Source organism: Hippoglossus hippoglossus, chromosome 5 (genome assembly GCF_009819705.1).
Source record: "Hippoglossus hippoglossus isolate fHipHip1 chromosome 5, fHipHip1.pri, whole genome shotgun sequence".
NCBI classification, from domain to species: domain Eukaryota; kingdom Metazoa; phylum Chordata; class Actinopteri; order Pleuronectiformes; family Pleuronectidae; genus Hippoglossus; species Hippoglossus hippoglossus.
This window is the reverse complement of record NC_047155.1, coordinates 5,613,058-5,634,320: the sequence shown is the minus strand read 5'-3', so window position 1 is coordinate 5,634,320 and position 21,263 is coordinate 5,613,058. Positions and strand designations below refer to the sequence as shown.

The 21,263-nt window shown below is 43.0% G+C and overlaps 1 protein-coding gene across 2 annotated transcripts; it reads left to right on the top strand.

Moving 5' to 3' along the window:
* The first annotated feature begins 5,984 nt into the window (after positions 1-5,984).
* Positions 5,985-20,147, top strand: lrrc38b (leucine rich repeat containing 38b). 2 transcript variants are annotated; one of them, XM_034585816.1, is made up of 3 exons: positions 5,985-6,379; positions 6,919-7,553; positions 19,151-20,147. In XM_034585816.1, exons 1-3 carry the CDS (start codon positions 6,321-6,323, stop codon positions 19,396-19,398), a joined length of 942 nt encoding a protein of 313 aa, XP_034441707.1. In that variant the 5' UTR covers positions 5,985-6,320; the 3' UTR covers positions 19,399-20,147. The 2 variants fall into 2 exon arrangements, with proteins under 2 accessions (XP_034441707.1, XP_034441706.1); XM_034585815.1 differs by having other exon boundaries at positions 5,985-7,553.
* The last annotated feature ends 1,116 nt before the right edge of the window (positions 20,148-21,263 follow it).

Genomic DNA, 21,263 nt, shown 5'->3' with positions numbered 1-21,263 from the left:
CTTCCTGTGCCGGACCGGGGCCGACTGCCCAGAATCCCAAATGTCATCGGATGGCTTAAGAAATGACAGCTGCCACTGCATCTTGAATGTCCACCGCCACATTCCAAGAAGTGTTGAAAGGGACGAAGTGACATTTGCAGCAGGGTCCTCTGAACATCCCCTTGTTTCCTCTCTCTGTGTTTCCACATTCCCTGTTTCCTGCCCTGCTGTGACCATGGATCTGCGTAGGTTACTCGTCTGCTTACCAGGCCAAACATCACGCTGTGCTTGACATTCATCATTTATTGATGGGCCGTTCTTTAATTGCAGCGGGAGAGTGCTTAGCTTCCCCGCTCTCACACTGGCCGATCCACGGGGAGGGCCCTCCTACTGGGGGCCCACATTTAACAAGCACACTGGGAGCACCACTGTTGACTTATATTGGTTGTGACACACAAAAAATAACCTGCAGGGATGTTTTTCTCTCTTCGTTTCACTTTGTTCGCTCTCTGCTTACACTTCTTCCGTTCTCGCGCCGAGCTCAGACCATAGGTGGGTTCGGGGGCTTTAGAGAACTGACCACTAAGAGGAAGTGGAGCCACAGAGGGAATGAGAGACCCTTAACCTGGATAAACAATTATCTGCAGTGTATAAACTACGGAGGTATACGGGACTGGAAATCCAAATGACAATCTGTGCTGATAAAATTTAAAATCTTCAAGATGTGTCTTATACAATTGGAGTTGTGTCAAGATTAGTTTTCTGATTGCTGCTGTGTAAACCTTAAACTAATCCCCCCCCTATGTCCTTTTGTCCTGCATCCTGGTGCTTTTTCTTGCATTTGCAACGACACACACACACACACACACACACACACACACACACACACACACACACAACGATCCCCTCCTCATCTAATCTGTATCTGTTTGTGGGATTAATTTGCCTCCATGTGCAGCGGCAGTTGGACATTTGGTTAAGTTTGGCTGCAGCACGACAGAGATTGAATTGTGCCACTGCCCCTTATGAAAGGATTTTCATTGGTTGGATGACAGACTCCAGTTCCCAGTGATACATGATGCATGGGAAACAGCAAACCTCAATGTATAGTTTGCCCAAGTCATGATCTGCTTGGACTCCCTGTTTTATTTTCCTATATGTCTCATACGTCAATTAGCCTTCAGTGTATTTATGACTGTGATTCCACCTTTCAACTGTCATATTTATTTATTGTGTCACTGCCTACTTCTGTTTTCTACTCTCTTGTACTTTGACTTTTTAATTTGGTCCACGTCCTCCCCATTAAAATGGAGGAGGCAGGATTTATGACCCGTACTGCATCCAGCCACCGGGTGGTGTTCAAGACGCTTTGGCTTCACTTCTGGGGAGCTATCAAGTCGTCCATCTTTATGAACGACAGCATTGAGAAACAGGGAGAGGATAAAAATGGGTTTTTTTATAGGGAACAAATGCTCAAGGTGGACATTTAAAGCCACTAAAATGTCTCCCTATCAAATTAGCTTTACAACTAAAGTCAGTCAGCAGACTCCAACAGCAGAAACTAGCAGCAGCACCAACATTAGCTTAGTCGAATATGAACAAACTTCAGAAATGTTTTTATTTCATCACATTTCTCATGCAGCAAAAGTCTCATTTCCCACTTTAAAATGAGTGCTTATCCCGGATGATAACCTGAGGACACGTCAGGAGATGTGGACAGATGCTGCGTCTCCCCTGACAAGGCCACTAAACCCTCCAGCTCTGTCCCCTCTCTCGTGTTACACCATTAACGCTTCTGCTGCAGAGACGTGGACATCCGTTTGTGCAACAGTCCCACCCCCATTCCTCTTGTGGACACTCAATATAATTGTTTTCCTCCGGCTTCCAAGCTGCGTCGAAAAAAAACAAGGAATTCTCAATCTTCCCTCCTCTGGAGCCAAACATTATTTCTAAAACATGGATAAAAATATAGCTCGACGTTGTGTTGAAACTCGTTTTTCTCTGTCCTGAAGTTGTGTGTCAGACATAAATTGTTCTGTATCTCTTTGGGATTCAAGCCACATATTTTAACGTTTTAAACCAAATCGGACGAATACCGCTTGAAAAACTTATCTCATAAATGTCTTCATGTCGTATAGGAATGTCAATTAAAAGAATATAATCATAATTACATTTTAATTACAGACAATGCACTTTATTTGACAATACTATTATTTTTCATTATGTGATTTAAATTAGTCAGTTTTAGCCAATGGGATGTATTTATTTTTTATCCAGATTAACTAGGGTCATACAGATGCTGTGCACGCAGTGATGCCACAACACATTGCTCATAAAACTTCTGTAAATTTAAGCCCTAGTAATTAAACTAGATGCATAAAGTTTACTGTAGCAGAATCAAATCGCTGTGGCTCTATTATCAGCTGCGTCCCGAGTGAAAGCAGCGAAAGCATTAATGAGGCGTAAACTGTTGGAGGAAAATAAACATGAACTTTCTGAGGACGACGACTGAGACACTAAAATTTAATTTTGAATAATCTTTATTTCAAACTGTAGCTTCCTGCCTCGTTTCAGACGAGAAGATCATTAACTTTATTTAGAATCAGAGTCAAAGGTTTTGATTCTTTTTCAGTGTTGAGGAAATTAATTGGAGGTAAATGAAAAAGATCTGATTTGGACACTAGGGGCCAAAATGAACCTCCCATCTCCCACCGATTAATGTCCGTCCCTTTTAATTATTCCTTCCACCTCCAAAACCCTCGCTAACCTTATTTATATAGTTGTGATTAAAAAGTTGTGGTTCAACAGATTAGATGCTCACATACATCCAGTGCTGCCAGTTGCATTAAAATAACAAATTAAAATGATTTAATAACTAATAAAGCAAAGTAAATTTAAGTATCATTATTTGGCTAAGCACAAAAATCTGCTATAAGCTAACACTACAAATAACATTGAATTGAATTAAATTATAGTATTTTGTCTGATCAATGTCCGTTTCAAATAAACTAAATATTTTTTTAATTACATAAAGGTTTTTTCATAGTAATACATTTGTTAATTAAAATATTAAGCAGCCACCAATCATTGGCATTGTCGTTTCAAATATATACAAGCAAAGCCAAATGAATGAGAAGTTGCAAAAGTGGAATTTTTCAAAGCTAAATTAAAGTGATTGTTAACACACCTCAAATTTGCCACAATTACAAATTTACTAACAGACAAAAAAAGGTTTGTTTCATACAAACACGTCCTCCGGCCTTTTAATACGGACACATTGTTGTCATGAGTCGTTTGTTATCACTTTTGGGGATTGGACATCTGCATGAGGACCCTCAGCAACAGAGTGGCCATCGTTATCTGCCAGTGTCGGGGGCGCTCGTTGCATTTCAATGTGAGCCATCTCCATTTTAAGTATGTGTGCGTCCATTTTATCTGAACCACTTTGCAATTCATCAACTGACGGAAACCGTTCAGAGGAGACTTGTCATCTTGTTTAACATTTACCTCTAAGACAAAACGTGTAGCTACAAGTAAAACAGGGAAGTCCAAAGTAAAACAGATGCAATAAATGTTGGAACACTGCCTCTAAATGTCAGCTGGGGTTGCAAGATGTCAACAAATCAAAAAATATCTTGTTTTAGAATATTGTACAAACTTTACTGTAAAAATTGACAACGGGAGACGGATGAATCTCTTCAGCAGCATCAGTCATGTGAGGTTAAAGTTATGAGAGGAGTGAGATATGTCCTCTTCTGTCGAGGTTATCTCACTAAACTGCCCCCGAGGCAACAAATATCTAAGTCAGGGCCGGGGAACCTTTTTCCCATCAAGGCCCATTTCCATTTCTACACCATCCTCTGAGGGTCATAGCAAATTATTGAACCCATATATCACACCAGCCTCTTCGGTTCGATGGCCGGAGCTGCTTCCTGTTGAAGACGTTAGGAAGCGCTGGTGATTGAGCGGAATTGAGTCTTTGCAATTATCCCGTTTTGAAAAGAACTGCTCACAGCTGTAGGTCGTTCCCTAACGGAGATGAGAACTTCAGTGCATGTTCCCCTCAGGACGCACAGTTCGTAGAAGTCGAGCAGAGGGAGGTGGTTGTACCGACCGGAGCACTGAGCTTGTTGTTGCTTTTACAGCTCAATGAGTTTGTGTTGCAGTACATCATCAGGTGCTTGTTGTGTTCACTTTATACAACTCATCCAGTTTTGCTGAACGATGCTTGACGTCCTTTCTCCTTCATGTGAGCACATCCCTGCACAAACTGGTTTGTCTTCTACTTCAGCAAAAAGAGAAGTTTAATCTACTTTTCATTCCCTGATTTATTCTCTAAACTGAATTCTCATGGTGACGTGTACATTTGAAATGTGTTTACATGGAACCGGCTGAAGTTGCCTCAGCTTTAAGTCTCTTTCAGCTAATATATGCTGACTGTGATTAAAATCTCCCTTTGTGATGAAAGTGCTCCTCTTCTCCCCGTGGCACGAAGTCAACCTCACGCTGCAGACTCATCTGACTTCAGTGAGCGCCGTGAGCAAGGAGCGGTATTATTAGATTACCTGTGATGAAGTGAGTTGGATTCTGTTGCCAACTGTCTGCTTGTTATGAGGCGCGGATGTGTGTACTTGTAATTCCATCCCCGTGTGTGCACTCATGAAAAACGCGCGTGAACTTATTAATGTATTGAATTGAACATCCTCTGCTTGGATTTTACACAATTAACCATCCATGACAATGCTGCTTTCTTGGAAATGTCATGCCGCCTCATCTCCACGGATCTAATTCACCGGCCTCCTGCAACAACCTTGGTCTGATTTCATTTGCCCGTTAGAGCAAATCCCATTTGGTGAAATTCAATACACTTTCTGAATCTGTTGTTTTATGGTCTTAGACTCGCTGCACCTCTGTTTTACTGTCCAAAATATTGAGGTCATGAAAATAAAGGCATGACAAATGGAGAGGAATGTTTTTTTCTAATTGGACAGGTGATATGCTGGGGATTTCTTTTATTTCATACACCAAAACTCCATGCATGGCATTGTGGGAAATAGATAGGTACATAAAAGTTAATGCTGTGTAATTAAAAAGGTTGCATATCTCAGTGCGACATCCTCTGTTCTTCACCCTCAACACGAGTCAGGAAAAACTACCAAAAAAAACTTTTAATATGGGAATAAACGTAGAAACCTCAGAGAGAGGAACATGTGAGGATCTGTCTCCCAGGACGGACAGACGACGCCGTGTGTAACCGAACACATCAACACAAACCTGTTGGAGGTAATCAAGAGGACACAGACTGTTCAATTCATAAAACCTTTAAAACAGTGAGGCTTACAAAAGCAAGGCAAGTTTATTTGTATAGAACATTTTAACAGCAGGGCAAACCAGAGGGATTTTCATAAAATATAAAAGGCATCAGGACAAATTGTACAGCAACAAACAATGCAATTAAAAAAAATAAAATAAAAAGAATGAAATAAGAAATAAAAGCGTAAAGGTAACAAAAAACAAGTAATTATATGATTCAACTAGCGGTGCAGGCCCCACTAGGCACCCATAATAAAAGGCCGTGGCAAACAGGAAAGTCTCATTATTATTTTAAAGAGTTGCGGACCTGTTGCAGTTCTCTGGGCACGGCTCAGGGTTGTTTCACACCTGTGGAGCATGAAGTCTGTTTTGACTCCGGCTGCAGACGACGTCCTGGATTGTTCATAATTTATCAGTAGATCAGAAATGTAAACAGTTCATTGCTTTATAAACCAACAGCAGTATTTTGAGGTCAGTTCTCTGTCGGACGGGGAGTAAATATAAATATATTAAAGCAAAGGAAAACATCAAATATCTTCCTATACTTTGCCTCAATATTCCTTCATGTTTTCATTTTTTTTTTTTTTTGCAGATACAACTGATCATATCACTTCTCCACACTGTAGGAAGTGACATCACAGTGTTGACAGTGTGGTTCAGGCACGCCTCCCTGGAATCGAGCAGAGGGGGAGAGGGCATGAGATAAACCATGGTAGATTCAGAGGCAGACATTGGACTGGCATGGCTGTGTGCAGCTCACTGCGCTCGACATCCACCAGGCTCCTTCCTGGACTTTGGGATTCTCCCTCCTCAGCCTGGCAGCTTTGACACGCCGCTGGATAGCGTAACATTGAGCTGTGCCGTGTTTTCACAGCATGTTGCAGGGCATTGGGAGATAGAGAGGGAATAATCCAGGAGGGGGCTGGGGTGGGGGGGGGGCACCTTACCACACTTGAGCGAGGGTCCGCGGGCTTCCTCTCTCTCTCCGTTCATATCGTCTGCCTTATCTGCACAGAGACCTGGGAATAATGGAGGGATGCATCGGGGTTGCTCTTCGCCTGTCATGCTTGAATCACAGCTCCATTTATCCTTTTGTGTCACAGACCTTATTGCCTTTGTCTGTCACCTCCGCCAGATCAACTGTGGGGTAGCGTGGCGGACGGAGCCTCCTCCTCCTCGTCCCCCCGCTCCCTCGTCTGTGCCCCTGGCTTCTCATCACTCCCGGCTCGCTCGTGTCTCTTCACCTCTCGTGAGCCGCCCTCCCCTCTCTGTTGAGCTCCGTCTTTCTTGCTCTCCCGCTCTCTCCTCCTGCTTTACTATCTCCCTCTCTTTGCTCTCTCAAAGCAGGCGGTCTGCTGCTCTACCCAGGCAGCTTGCTACATGATCTCCTGGAGAACAGTTCTCACCGCTGCTCTGCCGCCTCACAGTTCCTGAGACGATTTTCATCTCCACAACGGCAGGATGCTCCTTAACGAGGATTGATCCCCGTTCGCCCCCTTTCACTTTCCCCTTCCCTTCCCTTGTCCTGATCTCCTGCCCTCTGACCCTCACCCTCTTGTTCTCTACCCCCACCTTCACCTCGTCACCCTGACCCGAGCCTCTTTCCCTCCTAATCCACCCACCCCCCTTGACCATGTTGCCATGTGTCTGCTGGCTCCAACCTATCCTCATCTTGTTGTCCTCTGTCTTATGGACCCGGGGGGAAAACTGCCCAGCAACCTGCATGTGCCCGGATCCTCACACCGTGGACTGCAGCGGCCGCGGGTTGACCCGACTCCCCAATGAGATCCCCCTGGATGTACGCAGGCTTTTGCTGGCGGACAACTGGATACCCCGCATCCCCTCGGACTTCCTGGTTCTGTACAGCGACCTGGTGTACCTGGACCTCCGGAACAACTCGCTCTCCCTCATAGAACCGGGGACACTCAGCACCTCTTCCAGGCTGGTGTTCTTGGATCTGGGCAGCAACAATCTGACTGAGATCCCCAAGGGGACGTTTGGGGAGTCCCGTAGCCTCATCAAACTACGACTGGGCAACAACCCGTATCTGAGCATGGTGAGTGAGGATGCTTTCCTGGGCCTCACCTCTCTGAGGGAACTGGAGCTGGAGCGTAATGCGCTGTCTACCCTAAAGGTGGGGGCACTGAGTCAGCTGCCCTCCCTGCGGGCGGTGAGGCTGGAGGGCAACCCCTGGGTGTGCAACTGCAACTTTGCCAGCCTGTTTGCGTGGCTGATGGAGAACAGTCACAAGCTTCCAAATGGTGAGTAGCATCATCCGAGAAGCGTTTGCTCTCCATGCGTTTGACCCAAATAAAAGCGTATCTGAGCACAACACACAACAGAATTATGGCAAATCCATTGGCATCACACTTCTCTGGTGTATTTATATTTTCCCTGTAGGAGAGGGAACCCCCTCCGCCCCCCCCCTCCTCCTCCCCTGTTCTAATTTTGGTCTCATTCGCCGTCCACCCCCATAGCTCATCATGTGTGAGACAGTGTGTGTAATATGAGACAATAGCACTCGTTTGAAAGTGGAAATTTGGATATTTGGATATTTGTTTACGTATTTGATTCGTTTTGAAAGTCAAAAACCAGGATCTGACTCAAAATGCAGCGTTAACCAATAAATGATGTGAACCAACTCACATCAGGAATCTGTGCTCGGAGTTTGTTGTTTTTTGGGTTTCCACATTTCAGCATAAAAACCAAGTTTTGACCTCTATCTTGCGTGGTAGTCGAATCGATCAATTTGCGGCTTATATTTATATAATACTTATATAATACTTTGCTGGACAATGTAATTCAACGATATTCTCAAGAATTTCTTGCCTTTTTCCAATGGAAGTCAAAGCCTCTCTTTCCTCTGTCCACGTGAAGCTGTGGGCCCGTACGAGTCTATCACTGTGAATCAGCCTGGAGGCTCGAGTTAAATAACAGGGCTGAAATTTGAGTGTGTTTCAGTGCACGAGGCAAATCTCTGTGTGAATGCATAAGTGAACCACAACAAAAAGACAAAGGGGGATTGCCATGTCCCTGTGGAATTATCATGTGGGTGAGATCCGGTTACTTGCAGCCTAATTAGCTCAAGCAGCATCTAAAGCTACAGGAGGTAAAATAAAACACAAAGAATTACAATTGTTTCAACCTCTGTTAATATCATGTGGTTTGGTAAAATATCTGCCTGACGCCACTTATCCTCTTTCTGCTCAGAGGGAACCAGAAATGCTTTTCTTTTAAGGTCAGTCGTTTGTTTATTACTATAAATGTCCTCACAAAGGACACAGACAGCAGTTATCTCATAAGTGTGAGCCAACACGTGGGAGCCGAGGAGGCAAAAATAAACAGAACTGACAGCTCAGCCGCACATGACTAGTAACTTGCGCTGTTATCATATTTACATTGGCTCATTTGGCAGAAGCTTTCATCCGAAGTGACTTACGACTGGGAGACAACACTGGAGCTGCAGTTCAGTGGGAGACCTTGAATTAAGAACTACATCTGTTGTCAGGTGAAGAAAAGCAGCAGAAATAAGAGTTATTACGTTGCATTAATGTCAGTGTTTATAGCTTTGATGTTATTTGGGCTTATTCTGACTCCAGAGGTTTGTGTTGTTTGCCTGGGCCCATGTACGACGTGTATTTTAAAATCCTGATGTAGTTTATAAATAAAGTACACAATGTTCAGGGTGTTGTATGAACGGAACAAGAGCTGGAGACATTTATTTCTGTCACTGTTCCAAGGTTGTTGCAGGTGAGAAATGTTGATATCTGCAGTGCATAGAAAGAATAGTTTGTTGTTCGAAGCATTGGCCCAAAATCTTCCCACTCGATATGTGATTTTTTGAGACGTGAGAATGATGTGCATCAGATATGAAACCAAACATTCATGGGAACTGGCATCAACCCACGTGAAACTGATAAGGCCAAGCCTCTTTGAATGGATTTCCTTAATTATATTATAGCTCTCCTCACAGAATTGCCTGTTTTTCCATTTGCAAAAATAAATTGAAAATCCAATTTAAATTCTAATTGTGATCTGGCTGGAAAGAGGTTTAATTCAGCTCCCCTAAAAGAAAACTAGCTGACGGTTTGCAAGCTGCTGACACTTTCACGAAAGCCCACAATGAGGCCACGGTGCGCTATTGATACTGCTTCTCCTTCCCCCTCTGGTCTTCCTACATCCGCCCGAAAAACGCACAAGTTTGGGCCCGCGAGGAGGCAAAGTTGATAAACTAGCAGGAAAAACTAATTCCCTTCAGTTCAAGGCTGCAAATGCATGAATCACGAGGTCTAAGCGTTGTCAGCTGCAAGGCGTAATGAAGTGCGTTAGCAATGCCGGCCAGGCAGACATCAACAACAGGAAGACGCCAAGGGCCTAGCCAAGCCCCTGGTATGGCTGCCAACTGGCCCCAGCCTATACACACTCTCAAATTGAGTTAGTAAGGCATATCCCACCTCACATGCAGCTCTTATATCCCCATCAGTAGGTGCTTGCTTTATGAACCTCAGGGATGAGTCCACTAGCTTGGGAAATGCACATACATGCGATTTTGCATGGAATACCTTACGTCGTCTGGAAGGTACTTTTTTAATGCTAAAAGTGCTGGGAAACTAGACGACAAATAACATTTTAGCAGAAGGAATAATAAGTATATTTTATCACAGGCCCTTCTCTTCATAATGCATATCCTTTAACAGGTCAGAGAGGACAAAGAGTAGTTTTGCAGAACTAATAATGTCCCCGGAAACAAGACTTTTGTCTTTCCTTTCCTTGTTTTTCGTAGTACAACACTTTAAATTCAAGGGTGACATACACATGCCAATAAAACAGCATGTAGTTAAGAATTGGAGACGTTGTGGTTGCATGTGTGTGTCTGTATCCTACCTGTGAGTGAGTTTCAGAGGAGAACTCTGCTGTCAGGGCCACAGGATGTTCCACGAATCCTTCAAGTTGCAACCTACGTTATCAAAATCCACAACACGCCCCTCTGAGCTGCCAGTTGTGACATTTGATGCTTGTTTGCTGTGGACATTTCCCTTTCTCTGAACTTGATGTTGAGTGCAGTTGTGTCACCCTGAGTCTCCGTGGATCCCAGATCTACTGCTGAACAAACACAAACTGGCAGGGGCGGCTTTACAGTGAGACGGATTTACAAACACGGCAAGTTCACACGTGCGAGCATCATCACGCCAGACCTAATTAACGTAATGGCTGGGTTCACTGTCATGGAAAGAAAAAAAAAATGCAAATGACCTATTCTCTGGATTCCTGCATCAGAAGTGGTTACACAATAACTGATGGGCACTCATTAGTGAATGAGGTCGAACTTGATAAGCTTTTCAATATGTAGCAACTCCAACGACGAGCGGTGGGTGTTTCAACTTAATATCTCATTCATCATAGAGGAAAATCAATTACCGAGACAGAAATGACTCTTTACGCTGCAGATGAGTGTGATCCTTCCATCGGTGTGGGTGATGCATCCTCATGTCGGGTTCATCATATAACTGGAATGTCACTCAGCTGAGCGCAAAGCTCCACCAACAGCCCCCTTGAATTCAAATGAGCCGTAGCAGACAGCACTTACAGTTATAATTTCCCTAAATGGGTCTTATTTCTTTCAAGATCTATGCATTATTTGCTTTGAAATTGGTGAAAGTGTCAAAAAAAAGGCTTCCAATCTTATCCCTCTCTTTGCCCCAAAATGCAATGGCCCATATCCAATCTTCTGATATACAAACCAACAGACAGGGTGAAACCATAACCTCCTTGGTGGCGGTAACTATGGTGAGACACCCCAAGCAGAGGCAGACAAAGCCGAGCGCACGGTATTTAATCTTCAACAAATATTTGCATGAGTAATTAAAGTCTGAGTCAGAGTGCTCCTTCACCTAAATAAAATAACTCCATAAAAACAGTAATGAAGAATGAATATATGCAACAGAAAGACGGTGAAAGGCTGGTTTGACTCAAGGGATCCTCGGTTGTCTTCTTAAAAGGCTTCAGCAGATGAATGTAAATCAATAGGAAGAGGATGTCATCCGGTTGAAGTCTGAATCACATCATTCAAATAACAACAGTATATAGAACTAAATGAATTGACCTTTTTGACAGGACATGACAGGAAAATAAGGACGAAGGAAGAAATGAAAATAATGAAAATTAGCTAGAAAGGTTTGCTCTTTCCTGCTTTTGGTTTGTGACCTATTGATTAAAGTTAATCACAAACTGTATTTAGCAAAGCGTAAATATATATTATAATTTAAAAATTGACAAAACATCATGGCCAAAAAACGCACTCGTATTGAAGAGAAGTCACCCAGAGAGCTCTGTGGTTCTTTCACCGCTGGCCTGCATACGGTAGCAGCTGCGGAGAGCCGGTGCTGTAAAACCCAATTCCCATTCCATTTTTCACATCTTGATTTCCCCTGTGATTTCTGAGTTCACGACGCAGCACACTTTTCTGTTTGCATAACTTTGATTACTGCAGGTCAGCATGATGAGTGGGAGGAAGATGCTGAAATCCAGGACTTTTCTTTTTTGGATAAGGGAAAAGCAGAGCGCTTGGCTTGTGGCTGTATAGCTCGTCTCCTATATGTGCGCCACAGGGTACGATGGTTTCACAGCCTTATCTGACAGAATACCTTCACAGAAATACAAGTATTAATACTGGAGGAACATTTCACTGCTTCTTTGATTGTTATTTTTTATTTGGTACCAATTATATTTTTGGGGGGGTTTAGCCACCAATCAGGCTCATGAATGTTTTAATTGGGGGATGAGTGTAAACACGATCCACTGCTGTCTCCACTGCTCTTGGGTTAAGGATGAACAAAGGCCATGTATAATTCAGAGTGACACAGTTCTACGGCACATTGGCCGGGGTAATTGGAGCCAGAGCCGCCTACGGGGCAAGGCAGGCCGACTCCCCGGAGACACTGAGGCTGGAGCTCATCGTGGCATCGCCGTCAACACCAGTCTTGACCTGAACAGTTTCAATACAAAGTACCAGTTCATGTGACAGGGTCCAAAGTCTGAATTTTCCTTCACAGCCTATCAGGTTGCTCCCAGGAGACCTGTTAGCGCCCCCGGGCACAATCAGCTCTGAAAACATGATGCCGCTGACCAGCACACACTCGAACACCCCACATGACATTACTTGCTATCTTCACCACTCATGGGCAAGAGATGAGGAAATGTCTATTCCATTAACGCAGGCTGGCAGCTTCTTTTAACTTGGCCTAATTTAATGTTTATTTAAAGTCGGGATGTGAGTGAGATGGAGCCGGAGAGAGGGAGAGCAGAGTGTGAAAAGGTGGACGGAATTACATCAGCCGCTGCGTGTACAGAGGCAGAAAAGGGATAATCTGCCAGTGTCAGATATAAAAGGTGAAAAGGCAAAAAGCTTTAGTTTCGCTGGCAGAGTGCAGCACAATGCATGATGGATAATTCCCTCTGTGCCAGCGTCTGGTTAAGTGTGAAGCACAGAGTGCTGAGGCCTGCACATTTAGCTGTTCCATCATTATGAATTGTAGTCACTATTCCAAACTGCTTCCTCTCGTCATGGAAAAACAGATGGTGCGAGACTTGACATCTCTTATATTTAGGAATAACAAGAAATCTGTGTGTGAGCATTGGGGCTTTTGTGGTGAGGCATTTTGAACATGCCCGTGGTACAGTGATGTCAGCGAGTCTCCACGCAGAAGGAATCCCCTCCTGAATGAGTCACCCTCGCCCCGCTGTCACATCACTGCTCATCATTTAGTGCATTCATTTCACACATTCTCCACTCGGTTCCTCTCCCAACTCCTACTCCTGCTCTCTTCCCGTATGAATCTCCCACCGTTTGTTTCATACTCTGAACCGAACTGAATAATGGTTCTTTTTTAGATCTACTGAGCATCGAACTCCAGTGGCACATTCGTCTCATTTAATAAAGTAGGGTAGAGACAGTTTTTGCGAGTCATTATCAGAGCTGGATTATTTACGGGGAGTGTCTAGACACCAGTGGCGACTTGAGCGTTAATGCCAACTCTGCTGGTTTTGCAAGATTGTGGTGATTTTTGCCTTCACTAGTGGTGCAGAGATCAATCTGGACAGACACTGAGAGAGGGAGGACAAATAAGCCTCCAATACCGGTCTGTCACAGCAAGGTAGATCAATCACGGCCGGGACAGCAGATAGCCTATCCCCTCGGCTGGCTGTAATCCTGAATGTAATCCATCAACTGTCCGCGCCAGGAATGTAACATAGCTGTGCGGGCCGACATACCTGATAGTGTACGGCCACGATTTGTGTTAAATTATTGCACAGGGGCCTGCTCCTCACTGTGATTGGTCTCTGGGGACCTATACGAACTCTATCAGTTTACTCATTTGCAAAGCTCATATTCACGATCTGTTGGCGTTATTAAAAAGACATTTGTTGAACTCGTAAAAAAAACCTTTTCAAATAATGTAATGCTTTTCTTTCACATATATTCTTTTAGTGCCTGCGTCCATGTCCTCTGCCTCTGAACGGTGTGCGATAACAGTTAAGTAAAAAGAAACTCGGTTATACGTCCTAATGGAGGGATGCTCCTTTCAGGGAAAACCACTCTGCTGTGAAAGCACATGTTCAACCTGTTATTTATCAGTTTATTTAATCCATGGACATCAAATCACACCAGAGATGTTCAAACAGAGACACCGGCATCGTAAATACTTCTGATGCTGCCGGAAAATTCAGGGTCGGGCATCAGCGAGTGTGCGAATGTATACAGATCCAATATCACATCTTTAGGTATATTTCCACCCAGATAAAACTGCAAGTAGCTACAAGTGCTTGTTTGGAGGTAGTACATGTTTTAGCATTTTAGCTTGTAAACATCAGCTCCAGTTAGCATTGTTTGCTACCTTGCTTTGGTTCTTCCAGTGTGTGGCAGCTGTTACTGGGATTCATTCAAGTGAACATTATATTTGGAAAAGAACTACATTGTAAGAAGGAAAACATCCCTGTGGTGAAGTGCGCTGTGTAGAAATGGTTAGCTACGTAAAATGTCAGACAACCAAATGTATTTTGCAATGTTCTGTGATGCAGAATTTAGCCTTTTAGCTGATGTTTTGTTTTACATATGGTCGTTAACAAGTGAAACCAGATACTAGCTAACAAAAGTAAGATACAGTATCTCCTTTTTCAGCTTAATTGATAGTTTTGTAAAAAAATACTTAATTGCTGTCGTTTTAAAGCCAGTTTGTTTGGTAGCTTTCTTTGCCAAGTGTCAGATATGTCAAACAAATTAACTTTTTCACAGCCATCAGTTTTGTTAGCTGTTAGGCTATGTGTGTTAGCAGAATTTAGTTTGACATGAAGCGGCCCACAGTCAGATTTCTGTAAACATGGCAGCGCTTCCACGTCGGCCTCGGGCCTCCTCGGGTTTCTTGCATCTCGGATCCGAGGCCCCGTGTTCACTGTAAATCTGGGAATCCTCTCTCCGTGGAAGCTGTGCATGTTTAGTCACAGACAATGTGATTCTGAGGAACTATTATTATGGTGGTTGTTCCAGAACATTCTGCTCTGGGCCAAATAGAACATCGTTTCAGTAATTCCTCTTTTTGTCAGGCAGGGGAATAAGTCTGAGCCTTGTTGGGTCGTTTTAGTTCTTAACGGCACCATTGTAATTTCAGAGGAAAGCTGCACTATCCCTCAAAGATTTGTAAATTTTTCTTCGTATTTGTATTAAACTAAATGATAATTAGAATATTGATTTCAGACATGCAAAGTTTAACTTTTGTTACTTTCTCAACTGGTCTTATTTAGACTTATATAAAACTTTAAAATCTGTAGAAAGAACAAAAATAATTCAACTGACCTTTTTGCTAACTCTGGTCTGCTCATGATAAATGTGATAGTGCTGTAAATCCTGCAGCGCCACGTGTTCACCGGGATAATTTCATTCTCAGCGGTTATTAATCAAGTACTCAGGACAGGCAAGACCAGACAGAACTGTCTCCAAGGCAAAGGCTGAGTCTCTGAGGTGATGGGTTACTTTACTTTACTACAAGTGCACTGTGAATATGAATATAATACATTCATCTGAGGCACAAAAACAGACAGGACAGACTCTCCAATATATCGGATTTTCAGATGTGGTTAAACTTGTTGTCTTTAGTAAGTTTTGTGGCATTAAAGGTGAATTTTGTGTGTGACTGCATCTCTCCCAACCCCTGATATAGCAACTACGGAAATAAATAATTGCAAATATTACAAAATTGTTTTATTGTGAAGGAAAAAAAACTGCTTGTATAATTATACAACACAAGGCCAAATTACCACCGTTCATAACGAGCTGTGAGAGACTTTGGAAACGATGCAGTAAACAAATAACAAAAATAGAGAAAAACAAACAGACAAATGGATAAAAAGCCCTGTTGAGTAAAACCAGAACTTGGAAACAGAACTGATGCTTTTAAAGTGTGAGCCATATGGTTAGTTACACAGCACAATTCTCCCGATATCAGATTTTCAAAAAACACAACAAATCATAAGTTAACGTCTTTAGCTCATAGATGTCAAACGGACATTAGCCATCTCTAGAAGTCTTGTGCACTTCTTCGTGTGTCCTGCAGGTCAGCGTCGCTCACACAGTTTTCACTGAGCAATGTCCTCACACGCGTTTTGGGCTGTGAGTTTGTTTTCATCTGTGATTCCCCCCCGACATACGGCACACAGGCCTCAATAATCCTGCCAGGAACCAGTGGGCTCCTCTCTGGCTCCATCAGGATTGTTGGTCCTGGCTCCTCGTCAGTTTGGAGCCACTTCTTTCTTGATGCTGACTCACTTGATCTGAAGCCGATCCAAAGCTACTTCAGTTTTCTGTGGAGTTCGTCCAGTTAGCTCTTGGATGCTTGTTCCAGTTAGCTCTTGGATGCACGCTGTGAGAGAAGCTATGGGAGAAAACATTATGATACACAAGTTGCATACAATGAGGTGCAAATCACACTTTTAAACAAAATGACCAAAGCTGAACTTGAACATGACATTTGAACAATTTAATTTAAAGGTTAACGCTTTGATACACAACGTGGGTCAGAAGTGACCTTGACTCTGCAGTTTTTAGTTTCTATATCTTTGCAGTAAATTAATTGTGTCATTTAGTATTTCAGGTATTCCTCAATTAACTTGTTTCTGATTTTTCAAATCCCTATTTAAATTTTTCCTTTTTGGATAGAAATCAATTTTGTATCACTACCCTTCCAATGCACAACATGGGTCAAAAATTACCAGTGTTCATTTCCTACGTTATTTCATGCATGGCCGAGTGTTTCTTTGCTATATCTTTGAAATAAATATATTTCATCATTTAATATTTCATTTAATTTTTGATTACCAGAAATCTTCTTGGTCTTCCTGCAGCATCTTTATGACCAGATGCTGATCACTCTTATCTGTCCTCATGCATGCTTGTAGTGAACCCGGTATATTTAACTTTTAGCGTTAATAATTATATCCTGGACAGGGAGACAGATATTTGATATATACCTCCTGTCCTCAGTGAACTGAATGTTAAGGGAAATGTGAGAATCTGTATCTTGTATTGAGGGATTAGTGTCACTAAGTTTTATCAAGCTCCTTAGGAGTTCAGTTACAAACCTAATTAATAGTGTAGAGAGTCAATGAGAGGAGCATGGAAACCAATTCCATGCCATCCCTGATTTCCATCATGTCTTTTTCCATTGCCACTAAACACGTTTGAACTGGTTTCACATGATTATCTTGCCAATTATTTATACAAATATAACAAAGTTTTATCATATTAATATATCAAGTATGTAATTTCCTCATTCTTTCATTGTTAGATGTTCAACAGTTAATTTTCTATTTAAATTGTAAAAAAAAACATGGAACAATTATGTCTGATATCAAATATCCACAGGAATCATAGATCTTAAGGCTGAATTAAGGTATTTTGATGAATGATTGTATCCAGTCATAAGAAAAGCTGCTCAGTTCTGTTGTAGCAAAGCTGTAAATTGTGCTGAATGTTGAGCAAAGACCCAGAATTTATGTACTGCCAGGTTTTTACATTTGCATGTGCAGCATCGGTGGAAAGTAGCCACCCACATTGCGATGCTTTATTTTCCTCCCACCTTATAAAGCTCACATTCACATCAATATGTCTAGTTTTTTCCTAAAGTACATTGCCAGTATGAAGATGAAATGTAGATGATCATCTAAAGTGTTTTCAGTGTTGGGAGTATGTATAATTCACTGGCCTGGAGCAGTGCATGATTTAGCTCTGGTATCCAATGATATTCAAAGTTTAATAAAGTTGTCAGTAAAACCAAATGAACGTGAACACTGTCTGCTGTAGTTATGAGGTCTCACGAGAGTTAAAACTGGCCTTAATGATCCGCTGCCGTCTCATCGTGAGTTGGAAACAGAGACTCACTGGAGGACCTGTACCCTTGAAATCCAATAATCCGACGTCATTGTCCTTTTCTATTTAAATGATGTCTTAACGATAAACTACGTGAGCGTGGCAGACGTGCGGAGAGAGCGGCACTCGACTGATTTATCACGCTCTCATCTTGAGATGGGGTTTGGTCAAGGTGCCCCTGTCTCAGCGGGTGTCCTTTTACTCAGGCACGGTAAATGTTTGCGATGTATCGGAGTCATATTTTATGAGGACGTGTTATAGGGGTTAGGTTTTGTGTGGCTGAACGATAAAAAGAAAAATGGTTTTATCTTGTGTTTATTCCAGTCTCCAAACTCTGATGCAGAAAGAGGCGTTACTGTCGGACAGTTGATATTAACTGTAGACTGCACATACTGTGTCACTCTGCTCCTCAGTTTCTTATTTTGACTTCATCCTGCAGTCATGCTGTGTGGGGGTGTACTTGTACACACGGTGCATCCTTCCTCTCACAAGTGAAGCCTTCTGATAAACCTTACACTTATTAGATCAGCGCCCTTTCTGGGGCAGAGCACCACACCGCCCTGTCGAGTGCAGATCTTTTACAACACAACACTGTTAGAATGGAAACGCTGTGGAACAACAACACACCTTGAAGTGACTGCGCTTTGTCTTTCTCCAGTAATTTCAAAACCTCTGGGCGAGTGTGGGTCGTGTGAATTATATAGGACAGGGAGCTGGGTAAACTAGAAAAGAAGTGGAGTTAAAAAGCCAGCTGTGATAAGAGAGGGGAAACTTTTTGAAAGTGCGGAGGAAGACATTCCTAGTGTTGCCCTTAAAAGAGACACAAGTTCAAAGCCAGCGTCGTTTTTCACCCGTGCACAGCTGGACCCTCACGGCATGAAGTGGGTGTGAATGTCAGATCATCAGTTTTTTGGAGAGTTACAGAAGTGGTCGGGCAGCGCTTCACTAATCCAATGTTAGGAAGGTGTGGGGTTTCTGTATAAAAGTGATAAGTCGTAACCGACACTGTCCACACGGCTCTACCCGTCTTTTCTGGGAAGGACAAACATGGCGATAGTGGAGGTCGGAGCTTGGGATAATGTTCCTCTTAAGAAAGGGGCAAAAGTGGCTATTTTCCCTGTGTTCAGATAAAGTAACACCACAGATGCTTGTTGTTTAAGTTCTGCCAATGGTGAAATTTCCCCCTCGTGTCTTATGATTGTCTCACTTTAACTATTGGCTACGATTTCTGGTGGTACTGCATTGGTAGCAGTTATGAATGTTATATTCCTAAATCCGACACACAACCGACCTTTTACGACTTAACTGCACTGATATGATGTAATTTCTGACTGGCCGTGATGTAATTTAATTTGTGTAAAAGTTCATAAACATGATATAATTCACAGCAACGTAGGTTTTGGTAAATCTGACTAATCTGGTTTCCTGTTTCCGGTGCAGGGGTGGAAGGCATGGAGTGCTCCCTCCCTATGGACGGCAGACGCGTGTCTCTGACCCAGCTCTCGCAGGACAGCTTCCGGGAGTGCCAGGCCAACCTGACTCTAACAGACCTGCTCATCATCATCTTCTCCGGCATCTCAGTGTCGGTGGTGGCCATCATGACGAGCTTCTTCCTGGCGTCAACTGTCCACTGCTTCCAGCGCTGGAGCAAAGGCACCAAAGGGGACGAGGAAGAGAGTGAAGAGTGAGGAGGATTTTACTTGTGTTTTTCGCGCCTCCCCCACCGTGGGACGGGCACTTCAAACAATGAGGGGATTGAACCGCAGAAAGTGCAACATGTGACAAGTATCATGCTGCTTCTGGTGATGAGGATCTCGCCCCTGGTACGGTTGAGAGTTGTTGTCTTTGCACATGGAGAAGTCTGAAATATGGGAAACGAAAGGACCTTCCCAAGGAATGAGCCAAAAATTAGTGAGGCCCAGCTCCACGGCACAGGTGTGAGAGTGTGTGGTTATACTTTATGGCTACTGGCTCAGTATTATAGGCCTACACAGATAGAATAAGGCTAAATCCTTTATATTGACAGAGTTAAAGTTTTTTGAGAAGTGTTGCTGCAGTGCTTGCAGAGCTGTTGCTTTAGTCTTAATAAGCCAATAACTTATCTTATCACACAAACGTCCAACAGTAGAGTCTGAATCCTGTAACGTGACATCAGAGTTTAGTAAATCAGTTTATTGACCCTTTAAGAAAAAGGATGTCACACCGACCAGCAACCTCAGTGTTTAACTGCCTATTACATGATATGCTGGCATATCCTGCCATTCACAGTGTCTTTTTCTGGACAGATTCACTCACCGATATTCAAAAGTCTTTCCCCAGCACCGAGCAGGCAAAATGCTGTTGAAGGGAAGAGATGTTTGGTAGCTGATTTACCGTAGACAGGTCGAGTTGGTGTCTACACGCAGTATATTCACTATGTAATCCAAAACGTATGTACCTAAAGAAAACAATGTACAGTCAAACAAATATATAAATCAAAAGGATATACTGTATGTTCCTTAGGCTGATTACAGTGAACTGTGTAGAAAGAAGATCACAAAATGTTATATTGAAAGTTATGGCAAATATACGATTTTAAACTAGAATCTATATGTAGAACTTGTGTCAAACAACGCACTTTAAATGGTGAACCTAATTTTTGGCAAGCCCCGAAAATACACCACGTAGACTGGTGTTGTTGTCACCTGCCAAAGATTAGGTTTCAGCGAAGGAGAGATTGGTTGTGAGGACTTTGTTGTGGGTGAAGTTTGTATTTAGAGGGTAGGGGACATAGCTCCTGAATAGAAGGCAGCGCTACAGCCAAAATCACACTCTGTACACTCACATTGTTCTCATGCTCTCCAAAGCTTTACATCCTCTCCTCGTCGGTCTGAGACTGAGCCAGCTGTCGTACTCAGCGTCTTTCTTCCTCATTTTACAACACATAGTTAAGTACTGTATGATTAAGGTTGGGTACCGTTCACATTTTAATCAATTTGATACCTGGGGTCTGGTATTGGTATCCGACGGCAACGAGGACTTGCTCTCTGCAATACCAGAAAATGTAATTCCAGCCGTCACAGTAAATAGCTTTTAGAAAACACCGGTATAGTAGATGGTGGTATGCACCTACAAGTTGTTTGTGATCTGCTGGGAAAAAAAATGCGAAACCAAAGTACAAGCAAACCAACAGTGAACAAGAACGTTTTCTCCGGCCATGACGCATCCAAATGGCAAATTAAGTACGTGGAGTCTACGTCGATGACGCTGTCAAACAAGGGTTCAGCTTCTTTGTCGCCGGCTGCAGGCGCGATGCTAACGTTAGCTGCAGCTGCTGCCAGGTACTCGACTTTCAGGCTTTTAAACACGATGCACTTTTTAGCTTTTAGATGCGTCTCGTGTTGACTGGGTGTCTCGTCAGGTTAGATGTGTTGCCATTTGGCCAGCTTCGCATTTCTCTATACAAATACTGCAGTTACCAACACTAGAGCCTGATGCACACCGCCTCAGCAATGTAGCATCACTTGATACGCAGGCACATTAACGCACTAGTATAAATATGTAGGCCACTTGC

Excerpts from the sequence above, each read along its gene's own strand:
- lrrc38b (XM_034585816.1), top strand. The coding sequence starts at position 6,321 with ATGGAGGGATGCATCGGGGTTGCTCTTCGCCTGTCATGCTTGAATCAC. Across the intron at positions 6,380-6,918 it reads TTGAATCACAGCTCCATTTA|CTTGACCATGTTGCCATGTG; the intron begins TCCTTTTGTGTC and ends CCACCCACCCCC. Across the intron at positions 7,554-19,150 it reads CAGTCACAAGCTTCCAAATG|GGGTGGAAGGCATGGAGTGC; the intron begins GTGAGTAGCATC and ends TTTCCGGTGCAG.